Genomic DNA, 13,053 nt, shown 5'->3' with positions numbered 1-13,053 from the left:
ATATGCCATGGTTAAAGTCACAAAATTGAGAGAGTAAAGTACCATATTTGTCAGATTATGAAGTCGCAAATTAGTGAGATTTTAAAGTCCTAAATTTGTGAGAAAAAAAGTCAAAAGTTTGTAGGAGAACTTCATCGCTTCACACTTTCCCACATCAGACGCTGCTGCTGTGCATCAATTTGCGGCCGTGTCCCTTATTATGATTGGGACATGGGCAATATGAGGGAGTAAAAATAGACTCCCAATTAGGGGAACTTTTGTATTTCTGTCACAGAGAACAACTTACTGGTAGGTTCAGAATTACAGGTGATTTGCCCTTCAGGGCCACCGTAAGTTCCTGAAAAACCTTTTAATCCTTTCTGCTGAGTAAGAAGCGTGAAATATCATTGATAACTACTGTGACATTTTTATTCATCCATTTGGATTCCTCATGATGGCTGATCAATAATAAATTGAGGTGACTTTCACTTCAACTTTATTTCACTTTTAGTCCTTTTAAATAAATAAAAAGTACGTGAACACAATACACTTTAAACCTGCTAAATGTAAACCAGCTAGCTAACTGAAGTTAACATTTAACTGCAAGCTCTTTTTGGGCTAAATGTATCCTCACATTGAAACCAGCATTGCTGTAACTCTTGTCTGGTGACTAAAGGTCACAAACTCAAAAGTTTGTGAAATAGTTTCACTTTAATACATGTAAACACATTTTAATCATCTTTTTATGTAAGACTATAATCAGGACCGTGAATGTTTTCACTGCACCACAATTTTATTGTGCATAAACAAGAGACAACACAGAAACAAAGTAAAGAAGAACATTAAAATACAGATTTAAGGATGCTGTTTCGGTTTGCAGCAAATCCTCCAGTGTAGGAGTCATTCTGCCGAAAAGCATGGCTGGCTCTGCTCGTTTTGAAGGCAGTCCATCGAGCATACTGCTCCTCAGCCTTCTGCTTCCTCTTCTCATCCTTTTGCTCTTTATGGTCCTGGTATCTGCCCATCCAGTACTGGACCTTCAGTATGTCTGGCAGCCACTGCTTGGGCTCTTTAGGTTTGGGTGATTGCTTGTCTTTTTTTTCTAAAGTCAAAGGAAGATAACATTTTCAGTTTTAGTCACAGGAAAAATTAAAAAAGGACCCATACAAAGTTAAATATAGAGTGAAATTAAAATAAATACAGACATATTTTGAAAATCAGAATCACATACAACAAAATAAGAAAATGATAAAAACCTTCAGACTGCGGGGCCTTCTTTGCAGCAATGGTGGAGTTGACTGGGTCGGGCTTCTCTTTGACAGGCTTGCTGTCTATCTTTGGCTCTCCAACCCAGTTATTCATCAGGGTTTTCTTTTTACCCTGATGTTTGGGAGCCTTCAGGTCAGGGATCAGGCGATCATGGCTGGCTCTGTCTCTCACCCTCTGTGGGCGGTAAAGCTCAGCCTCCTCCTGCCTCTCCTGTTGCTCCTCTTTCAGAGCACAGGTTGTGTACCTGGGCCTTTTGCCTGGCTCCTCCTCTACCTGCATCAGCTTCTCTTGTTCTGCTTTCTGCAGGGCCTTCAGTTCATTGGCCTTTCCCTCCTCCTCCTCTCTCTGTTTGGCCTCCTGTATCTTCCTCTCTTCCAGATACTTTTTTCTCTGTCTTCTCACCATTTCTTCCTGTTCTTCTCTTTCCTCTCTTTCCATCTTGAGCTGGTTCATGGCGCGCTCTCTGCGCTCCATCTCCACAGCTCTCAGCTCCTCATACATCCTTCTCCTGACCTCCTTCTTCCTCTCCTCTGGAGTCAGTTTCATGAAGCTCTTAACAAGCTCCATTTGAGCGATGAGGGAACTGTTTTGGTTTGCAAACATGGTTGCTGGTTGTTCTGAGTTAGTATCAGTTGGTAAACTGTACTTGTGTCGGTCGGTTTAGATAATTTCTGTCTCTGGCTGACTGAGATGCAATCTCTTCAAAAGGTTTGTGTGAAATGATCCTCACAAACTGGGGACTATAGTCTAACTTCTGATGGAACTCCATTCATGCATCACAACTACCACTGTTAACTCGGAACATCACAACTATGATCAGTATTCTATGGAAAAATGTTTTTTTATGAACTTTTGGCCACACATGTTTTTAGCCCTGTTGGCAGTGTGGTACTGGGAGTAAAAATATTAGTTTATCATTGATGAATCACTTTGGACTACTCTGAAATATCTCACCAGCTGTTGAACAGATAAACATAAACCTTTGTTTACATTTTCAAGTCCTGTAGAACCATGGCATACCTCTTCATTATGCAACCTGTGGGCCAAAAGCAGGCATCTACACCCTTGATCTAATCCCATACAAATGTATGAATATATAAAAAAAAGTATATGTAACAAATCCTCCAATAACATACATAACATCTGTTGCTCTAGTTGACTCAGCCATACAGCTAACCTCTGCTGGTTTTGTAACAATGTTGCCACCCATGCTATGGGCTGATATAGTGATTAATATTTCCATCTCCTCTGCCACTCTTTTCAACCCAGCTGAGTAACACATCATAGAAACAGGAAACTGTTGGGTTATGTCCAATCAGAAACAAGAAGGGCTGTCCCTACCTTTACCATTTTCTGAAGCTTTGTTGTGTTTTTTGAAATACTGTTGTGTTTTGTACTTTACCCTTCAGAGCCACCATAGAAACCACTTTTGTGGGCCACACAGAATATGTAAATTCATGGATACACAAAGCTGCTACACTTACAGTTAAAAAAAAAAAGTCCAGTAATGATAGGATACACTTATTTGTTTCAATTGAAATCTTTAATAAACAAAAATACATTGGGTAATTTGATTAGCCTAATGTGGCTAATGTTATTGAAACACGAGTGCAGAGTTAAAAATGATGCTTCAATGAGCAAATGAAGGCTGCCGTTTCAATGCAATCTTGCTCCAGCCAATCACAGCACATGTAGGAGTTGTTTACTGTGCTGTTGGTTCAGATAATATTTTATTTTATTTTTTTTATTTAACCTTTATTTAACCAGATGAGACCTATTGAGATCAAGACCTCTTTTACAAGGGCAACCTGGCCAAGAGGTCAGCAGCACATGTCAAAATAAATAGCACAACTCAACAGCATGGAGCATATATATATAGACAGTATGTAGAAACAATCAATAATTTAAAACTGCAACTAATTTGCAAATAAAGTGCAATGTGTGATATGATCTATAGTTCAGATGAATGCACAGCCCACCGAGTTGTACAACTATATGCCTTGAATCACAGACAGAGCAGCTAGTAGGCAGCCTCTTGCGGGCCATAAAAATAGAAAAGGACTACATCCAGGCGGCAGTTTGCTAGTTGAAAAAGCCTGCTATAAAACATTTGCACAGTTGAATAGATGGGGACACACTTTCCTCTGTGGTGCCCAGTAAAACCACAGTCTGCCACTGGTGGCCCCTGAGCTGTTAGCTAAATGTTTGTTCCTTCCTCCTGTGCTTTGACAGTCTTGGTTAAAAGACTAACTCTCAGGCTACTGACATCCCTGCCAAATGATGGTTGTGTGACTTGACTAAAGGTTTTTTTTAGCCTGGGGAGAACTGTTTTAGATGCTATCTGTGTTTTATTTCAATTATAGCAGGGATCACAGAGCCTGCCAGTGTGATAGCGAACCAGCTGACAGCTAATCTCTCAGGACAGAAAACGAGTTGTACAGCAGCTGATGTCATCTAAGGTTAAACGTCCATTGTGATGAGGCATTCTTCAAAGGCAGACTCATGCAGCTATTGTTCCTCTCCCCTTTCTATCATTAGTCTAAAAAAAAGATGAAAGTCCAGTTCATGACATCCTGACAGGCCCTTGGCTCTATAACTCTGGCCCTGATTAAAAAGCATAGAGGGCGGTAAGAAAGTATAACCATGAGAATGAAGAAAAGAAAGATGGATAGGCAGAAATATAACTGTGTGATGTCTGTGCTGCTTCTCTCAAAAGAATATCACAGTGTGATGTAATACAACATTCGACCCCAAGATGTTAAAGAGATGTTAAATGCATGCTAAAACACTAACACCCCGCTTTTGAACAGTCACTCAACAAAATTGAGATTTTAACCTCTGACACAGCAACAGGGAACGTGATTTTAGAGAGATCCTCCTCTCAGTGGCTGCTTCTAAGAAAGGAGATGATGTCCGCTGGATATTCTCCCCCTCGCTGTGTTTAGCAGTAATGAATGGCAGCTAATGAACACCTCTGCGTCTGGCTCCCCCCTCGACACCCTTTTACTCAGCCTGTTTGCTGGTGGCTGTCTGGCAGATGAGAGACAGGAGAGGGAAACAGAAGGAGAAAAGGACACAGCAGGGGGCTGTCACACCTCATCCCGGCCCGGTGCTGAGGTGGGAGCCCCTTTAGTTTCAGCAGGATCAGATCAAAGAGGGGGGTGTTGCAGGGGGGTGGAGGGTGCTTTGTAACAGGTTAGGAAGCTGTGTTGTTCAGAAGAGGGCAGGAGTGTGGGTCTGAGCTTGATCCACAGGTGTTTGGAAGACATTCCTACACATCTTTTGCTTCTTTTTGCATCATATGACTTCTGATGAGCTCTTTTTGTGTTTCATACTATGTTTTATTTTTCTGTCTCTCCCTTCTAGCCACAGGGATCTGAAGCCAGAGAACCTGTTGCTAGATGAAAAGAACAACATCAGGATAGCAGACTTTGGCATGGCCTCCCTACAGGTTGGAGACAGTCTCCTTGAAACCAGCTGTGGGTAAGTCATATAGAAAACATCATGATGCATGATTTTGAATGCAGTGTCTGACTTACATCCTCCGCAGGTGAGATTTGGATGTTTCAAAGAATGTCCTGAAGGTAAAAGCAGGTCATAGTTGGAACGCACTTGGAGTTGACGATGCGGTATAGAGAGAAACAGAGAGGAGAGTGGACAAGCAGGGGAGAATGATGAGTGGAGCTATCAAGCCCTCTGCCAGGTGCCGTGTTCTCAAAGTCGACGTTATCGTGCAGAGCTGATCTCGGCCAGTGCCTCTCACAGGGAATGCTATCTGGCTGTGAGCAGGGGCCAGGGCCATGGCCACACATTACAGCTCTCCATCTCCTCGTATCTGAGGCTGCTGGGTTTTATGATCCGGCAGTCACGACCACGCCAGGCCCATCAATCCCCCAACCAGTGTAATGAATCCGCTTGAAAGAAAAGTCACTTTCAAAGTCTTGGGAGTGTGGTCATTCATACTGTGGAAGTGTTTTTATTTAACCCTGAAGTGTAGTGATGGCAGTGCAGGGTCACATCTGTCAATAAAAGGAGCTGCACAGTTGATGATGGTTTACTTTTAACTACTAGGTTCATAAACTCAGAGACAGCGTGGGTTATCACAAGGATTTTACTAGCGCACAGAAAGGTGCTCTCCATTGAGTTTCATTTCCCTCTTATATGAAATGTACTCTGAAAGAATATGTCAACATAGAATCAGACAAGCTCAACAGCTGTACACAATGCTAACCTCGAGTTTAATTGATTGATTGATTTTTTTTCTTTGACTTTCTCCACCTAATGACATCTGTAGAAAAAAATATATTTCCACTAAAGCTATAGGCCTTCAGAAATGACATACAACATATATAGCACATGATAGAAGTGAACAATATGGCAATTATAAGCAGATAATACAGTGGTGATAGCCACATATACATGAATGTGTCTCAGTGTTTGTTTTTCTGTGGATTGAGAAAGTTCTCTTTTCAGTAGAACAAGTCCCTCAAAAGTCTTAAAACCTGATTGTCTTAATAGGCCATTGGGCTTGTTGATTAGGATGTCTTGCGGAGTATATTTGCTTTCTGGTTACTGCGTGCTGGGCTTTGAGATAGAGAGGCACTCTGACATCTGTCCCAAGCTCAGGCCTGATTCTGTCCAGATTATACCTCCAAATCAGAGGCAACTGAAATTACACCATCACAAACACGCAATCCCACAAACATACATACACACACAGCGCTGGCAAAGCTCCGTTCATCCCTGACCTCCTGGACCCTTTGTCCCATGCTTGTTTGGTTGTCTCTCTGTCTGTCTGTGTCTGCCTCTGTCTCTCTCTCTCTGTAACTCACACACACATTCATATTAAAGCCTGTGCATGCACTCACACAGCAGTCAAAAGTGTTGCATAATTCTTGCAGCATTAGTTCACCGCCTCAGCTCTTATGACTCATTGGTGCAGATCAGGACAGCTGAATGCACCGCGCGTCACTCTTTGAATGTTAAATGTGCACAATTAAGTCATTTTGCAGCCATGATGACCACGCTGAAGTGTTTCCTTTTCCTAGAAAGGCTGCAGGATTTGACAGCTCTTACTCAGCTATTTGCTGTATCCTGTAAACAAACTGTATCTATGTTGACTGCTTTCCGCAGCCACTCTGAGCAATTCTTCAACCCCATACAGGTGCATTGCATCTGCCTACGCCCCCAAATACATCTGCTAAGTGCTAACAGTAGTGCTAACAGTTCTCACAGGCACTTTCAGGTGGAAAAAGTGATACTTTTTTTCAGAGACTGATACAAACACACACACACCAGAAACGTCAGTACTCCCACACAACCAAGCACAGTAAATCTGTTCCTCTCAGCTCCATCATTGCATCCTGCTCTGTTTTTGTGTAACAGGAATGTATGAGCATCATTTGTGTTGATGTGTCTCCATGGTGTTTCTCCGTTCACATAAACAGGCCATGCACTGTTGTATGTGTGTATGTGTGTTGTTATTGATTATTTATGCTCCTCTGACTGTCCCATCTCTAAGTGCAGATATGACAGTTTTTAATTAAACACATTTATCTGGCCCGCTCTCACCATGCAGCAGTCTGACACAAATGTATTCCATTTGCTGCGGGTAATGGAGCTGAGTGAAGATGAGACTGGCCCCAGGTAGAGCAGGGGGAGCCTCGGAGCACATACATAAATACATGCAGACCTAAAGATGAGCAGAGGCATTGACAAGCACGTCGGAAAATGGATGCAGGAAAACTTATTCTCTTGCTCTGTCTGCATATGCCCAGCTGTGTGATCCTCAGTGCTGGATGTTTGTTATAATCTGTCTGCTCTTATTGATGAGAAGAAATTAGCTTATATGCAATGAAGAGCTGCGCAAATTTGCTTTAGAATAGATGACTGATTGAAGACACAAGCTTCTTCTCTGCCCCATGCTGTTGATTCTTTCACCACTCCATAGGAATTCATATCTCTTTAGCTCTAAAAGCCTGTACCATGCACAGTGTATGCAGTGTTCTGTTTGCTGTAATTTGCATGGTAATCCTGTAGTAAAAATATTAGTACTTTTTGCAAACTATGAAAACTGTGTGATAAGCCAAGATAAGCCCTTCAGTGTATATAAAAACAGCTTCATGCCTCCTTGTCAGTGTTGTTTCACCCTCTTCAGTAGTCAGCAGGATACAGTCTGAGATCCTTAATTACACGTGTTACTTATCTTTATAGTATCAATCAATCAATCAATCAATCAGATTTTTTTTATAAAGCGCTTTTCATACATTGACATTGTAACACAAAGTGCTGTACATAAAAACAAACTAAAAGAGAATAAATTCAGAATTTTTTTTTTTTTAATTAAACCATTAACAAAACATAAGATGCTATACTTAAAATAAATAAGTACATAAATAAATAAAGTAGAATAAAAGTGACTAAAATTTGAAATAGATAATAAATAAATAAATAAATAAATGAATAAAACTATTAAGAATAAAAAGAAATAGATAGTAGTATGGTAGTATGATAAAAGAATGATTGTTTTCTTGTCGTATTCATCAAGAGAAAAATATAGATTTTGCTTCTAAATTTCTGCAGAAGTCAAGATGAAAAGGCCTGTCCCTGTGATATTGTCTCATATGAGTTGATTCAAATCATAATCATATCCTGGCAGACTATGTCGTTTCAGCAAATATATTGTCATTCAGAAAGTGTTACAATACTATCTGATGATACTGGAGATTTTCACCCTTTATTTTATCCCACACGATGCTGATATTTGTCGCCTTTTGAAAAAGGTGACATTTTCTGTTCAGTTTGTTAATTTTATTTGTGTGTTATCATTGGTGTTACGCAGGGAAAGTAATGAGCAAATGGCAAATAGCAACAAAAAGACTGATGTTATGTCATCCCACGCACAACTGTTCTTTAGTAGAGTGCATATTTCACTGCGGTCAAAGGAGAGTGGCTCTCACAGCTTTCTATTTATCTTCAGTGTGTTAGTCTATAATCTGAACCTACGGTCCGTGCAGCAAGGTATATCTTTATCATAGCTACTTTATGATATATAGACTGCTATGTATGTGACTGGAATTTTTATATACAGGACTAGGATGCATTTGAATTTACTTTCTTATACACTTCTTATAAAATGAGACTATAAAGTGAAGGTAACACACTACAGGAACAATCTCACCACGTGATTTCAGTAGACACAAGCTGACTGGTATTTCACATATTAAAAATAAGCCTTGGAAATATGTGTCAACAGAGTAAACAGATGAGAATGTATATGCATATAGTCAGTAATGATTTGGCTGAGTAGCTTAGCACACTAATACTGATTCATTTTGCCTGTATCCCAGTCTTTTTACCACCCAGAGCCCCTGCACATAATTAGTTTATATCCTCTTTGGTCCCAGCGTCCCACCACTCGTGAGTCAAAACTGGTGCAAATCTCAGGCTTGTTTTTTCCTTTTCGTTCTTAGCTCATCTGCATAATGCACTCTGACACTTGCAATCAGGAAGGCCTTATTTGCATAGGCTCGTGTTTGAACTTCCCCGTTGACATGGCGGCAGTGTTTGTTATCGGCTGGTGTTTTGACAGCCAGCGGAAGCCGTTCCGTCGTCAGGGCTGGTATTCATGAGTACACAAGACAACAGCGGAGCTAATGGGCGCCATGTTTACAGACTTCAGATAGTCTCTCATTAGAGCCAAATATCTTTGTATTAGATAAGACTGAGTAGGAGAAGGAGGTGGAGGGGCAAATCATGGAGGGCTTGAGCAGACAGGTGTCTGATTTGTTTTCTTTGTTCAGCCAAATGCAGACATGTTGGGAAAGAACAGAACCCGGCCCAAATTAAAGAAACAACGAAACATCCTGTAATTGATAGGTTATTTAATTTGAGATTTGTAGACATGATGTTTTATAACCTGTTTCCCTTTATCTTCATAAATGAATGTTGAACATGGTAAAGTGCTGCAAAAGTTCCCCCATGTATGTGAAGTATAAAAGATGCTCCACAGCAGCTCCCCTCATACACAGCCATTGGTTTATGGAGCAGACTGTTGTGAAGTAGCTCCATAAATCTTCATACAATATTGATGTGTCAATCTAGTCATTGGGTTTACTGTCAGTCCGTCCAGGTGCTGTAAAGATTAGTGGGTCTGTTCGCAGTCTGCTGTGAGAGGATGCCCTTGAGTGAGCAAGCAGGAGGACATCCAAACACCCTCAGGATGTCGAAAATCCCCAAGCACGTCTTGATCTACGCTCACTGGAGACATTTATTGTCTGACTAAATTGTTCTTTTTACTTTTTCATACAGTGGTGTACGCTTATTTGATCTTTTTTTTGTTTCATGATTGTATAAGCTTGCTGTTCTTTGCTATTCAGCTGTATAAAAAGAAAAGTCCTGAAATAACCTATCTTTTGTTCTTACATAGTTTCACTGACTTTTCTTCTGCTTTTCCAACAGATCTCCACACTACGCCTGTCCAGAGGTCATCAGGGTAAGTCATTTTTCACCCATTCATAATTTTGTCTTTGCTCCACCACCTTCTTAAAACCCTTAATCTCATTTTAACCAACCCTCACACGCTAAGGAACACTCACTCTTGTCCTCAGGGGGAGAAGTATGACGGGAGGAAAGCAGACGTCTGGAGCTGTGGGGTCATTCTCTTTGCCCTGTTGGTGGTGAGTGTCCACTTGTTCTTCACTAACTGATTATGATTGGACTGAAGCGTAGCTTAAAATTGTGCAAAAACATGGCGGCAGACAATTTAACCACAAATGTTTCCTTGTCATCATAGACTACAGCATGTACAGCCTAGTAACAGATGTGATGGATCAAAAGTGGCAAATGCTGCTTTTGTTGTTCCTTTTGATTCAATGTCGATCTCAGAGGAACAAGGCGAGTCTCAAACAGAAACTCAAGTGTCAGGAAGTTAAATTCTTACTTTGGTATTACCAAAATAAAGGTCCTCGAGCTGATATTCTTACGCAACGGAGATCAGAGAATGGAAGCATCTTTTTATTCATTACCCTGTATCCACACAACTCTGTATCCATAATCAGCTCTATTCTCCTGCTACATTATGTCTGTGGTTCCCCAGCCATGCAGCCCTGAAGCTTTGTTTCATCAACAGCTGTACTGTAGTTCCTACACACTCCTGCCTTATGAATAATTCATACAGCTAAACTGAAAGAAGAGAGCCCAAAATAAATACCAACGCTGACAGGGCGCCTTTTGGCCACAGGCCCTGTGTTTGTCTTTGTTTTTGTCTCTCACTCCTTCTCCTCCCGCCTCATATGTCTGTTTGTGTGTGTATGTGTGTGTGTTAAGGACAGCCTCCCTTGTTGTTTACCATCGTCTCTGCCGTGACCGCACTTCTCCGGCTCCAAACAAAAGTTTCTTCTCGTTGACTGCAGATGAATTCTGTCATCCTGCTCCGTCCTGCTGTCTGGCTGCAAGATACCCATTTGTCTGATAGTGGGAGACACGCATACTCCCCAGCAGTTAGGCTGCGCTCAGATCATCTGTTACACAAGCCGTCCCCCTCTTTTCTCCCTGTACCTCTCCTTCATTCCTCAGCCGTTCTTTCTCTCTTGTCTTTCTCACCCTCATCCTCTCCCCCTCTGTCTTGTCTTTTGGTGGAGGCTGTCATTCATCACACAGCCACATCTGTGAGGTGTCAGGCTGCTCTGATAAATGACTCTGATGAGAGAATACTAAATGAACGAGGTAAATGAGAAAGCTGGGTAATTATTAGAAAAGCCCTGTTTTCAGCTTACTGCTGTTTATAATTTATTTTTACTGTGCGGCTGAGGGCAGAACACTCTAATTGGAGATTTGAACAAGTTGAGAAAGCGAGCCTGTTCTTTAAGTCGGGCAGGATTAAGACTTAAAATGTGGTTTTGTTTCTTTTGGCAAGCTTTGTCAGTCATTCATATACTCTTTTTTTTTAACTTTCTGCCCTCAATCTGGTTGAGGCTTATTTTCAGTGTGTCTGTTACAACAAGTACAAACTTCTTTTCTTTATTAAGCTTTGTACTTCTACATCTTAACCATCTTAAGAATCCCTGCTTCCCTCATTTGTCTCCCCAGGGTGCCCTGCCGTTTGATGACGACAACCTGAGGAATCTTTTAGAGAAGGTGAAGTTGGGAGTGTTTCACATGCCACACTTCATCCCGCCAGACTGTCAGAACCTTCTCCGTGGTATGATTGAAGTGGACGCCACCAAGCGACTAACGGTCAGTCCAATCACAGACTAAGTTTATACTTTAGTCTACCTTTGTTTTTACGTTGTTTTAGTGGTTTACACACATGCTGTTATACTACCAGTTGAGAAAAATCTTGTTTTTTATGAAGAGAGGCTCCTTCCTTTTTTAAAATTATGAGTGGAGCATTAAGATATCAAGAGGATTCTTCCTAAGTTTGGTGTTGGAGATCTTGACCTGAGCATAAACTGTTAAAAATCCAGTTCTGACCTTACTCTGAGTCGCACGACTGATTTTAAAGTTGCGCCAAATTTCAGCATGAGCTTTGTTTGCCATGCAGTGCACAAGGGGGCACAGGGCCGATTACAGCCCAGCTGTTTCTGAATGAACATCTGGCGTGTTCAAATTTTTGGTTGGCCCGACAGTGCACTCTCATATAGTGAGAGCAGAGCCATGAACCAACTTCCTCAACTTCAGGGCTGTTATTCCTGATTGTGCCTGTGCAAAATTGTACACAGCATCTGACAGCCCCATGGCAACTCGCTATGTAGAGTGGACAATTAGAATACACTTAGATAAACACCATAAGCCATAATGTGCTGACCCCCTATGCAGTCAAATGCAATCCAATACAGCAGCTCTACCACAAACTCTACCATGCTTTCACAAAGCTTCTACATTCTCAGTTTTTGTTGACATGTCAGGTGATAATTGGACTTCAAATATATTGTTGAAGTCATATTTTTTTACCTTGACTTCAGTCTGTGAGAGCTTTTCAAAGGAAACTTTATTGACAGTGGTCAATGCTCCTTCCTGATGTAACACATACAGTGTGATCACTCAGGTCATGCATTGTAAACATTTTCTCATATAGTGTGAATTGACATTCCACCTTGACATTTACAAAATTGCACAGTGTGTGCTCGGCCTAAGAGGAAGCCAAACCCTAGGTCGAAGCTTTTGTGAAAAATCTTCTCAAGTGAGTGGAGGCTGCCACTGTGGAAAAAGGCATGCAAATATCGGTGGTTTCAGAAAAATAATTCTAATTTCAGTTGATTAAAACAAAGTGGCTGTGGGTATAGTTATTACATATTTCTCTAAGGTAATATTGTTTAAATGCCTTCAAACCTTTCACACCCGACAGTCGAGCCTCTGCAGAGCATGCTGTTCCTCTCTTCAGCATTATGCATGATCTGTTTCTATTTTGCATGAAATTTTACAGCACCCTCTCTGAAAATCATACATTTTCACTGACTCTGTAAGATGTGAAATGTATCTGCTTTAAATATTTCATACAGACTCCACCAGCAGTGTTTACTAATGGTGTTGTCAAAGCACCAAAATCACATTTAGATGTTGCTTGAGACAGCATTCATGCAAAAGAGAGAAAAACAAGACACATTGATTGGAGAGAAAAATCATTCTTTTTCAGCAGTTTGTGAAAACTTAATGCTCCAAAGAGAAAGCAAGATGGCAGAGATACACATTCAAACTAAAGTGGCCAATATCAACTCGATGCTGCCAAGCCAACCATTGTCTTTTTCTTTCTTTATTCTCCCTTGTGCTTCGAATGTTTGTCTCGCCTCATCCCCAATTCTGTTT

General features: G+C 41.0%; 2 protein-coding genes across 4 annotated transcripts in view; one reads left to right on the top strand and one right to left on the bottom strand.

Moving 5' to 3' along the window:
- Positions 1-13,053, top strand: part of LOC117815097 (serine/threonine-protein kinase BRSK2) — a 194,449-nt gene that overhangs the window by 149,805 nt on the left and 31,591 nt on the right. For all 3 annotated transcript variants that reach the window (XM_034686792.1, XM_034686790.1, XM_034686791.1), the window contains exons 5-8: positions 4,615-4,731; positions 9,709-9,742; positions 9,858-9,926; positions 11,338-11,484. In XM_034686792.1, the coding sequence (XP_034542683.1) occupies positions 4,615-4,731; positions 9,709-9,742; positions 9,858-9,926; positions 11,338-11,484 (367 nt within the window). The remainder of the gene's footprint in view (positions 1-4,614; positions 4,732-9,708; positions 9,743-9,857; positions 9,927-11,337; positions 11,485-13,053) is intronic.
- LOC117815099 (vicilin-like seed storage protein At2g18540) lies at positions 754-2,096 on the bottom strand. The gene is made up of 2 exons (XM_034686793.1): positions 1,236-2,096; positions 754-1,081 (listed from the first exon to the last, which is right to left on the bottom strand). Exons 1-2 carry the CDS (start codon positions 1,849-1,851, stop codon positions 822-824), a joined length of 876 nt encoding a protein of 291 aa, XP_034542684.1. The 5' UTR covers positions 1,852-2,096; the 3' UTR covers positions 754-821.

The sequence above is a fragment of the Notolabrus celidotus genome, chromosome 6, assembly GCF_009762535.1.
Source record: "Notolabrus celidotus isolate fNotCel1 chromosome 6, fNotCel1.pri, whole genome shotgun sequence".
Classification (NCBI taxonomy): Eukaryota; Metazoa; Chordata; class Actinopteri; order Labriformes; family Labridae; genus Notolabrus; species Notolabrus celidotus.
The sequence above is the reverse complement of the archived record's forward strand: the minus strand, read 5'-3'. Positions and strand labels throughout refer to the sequence as shown.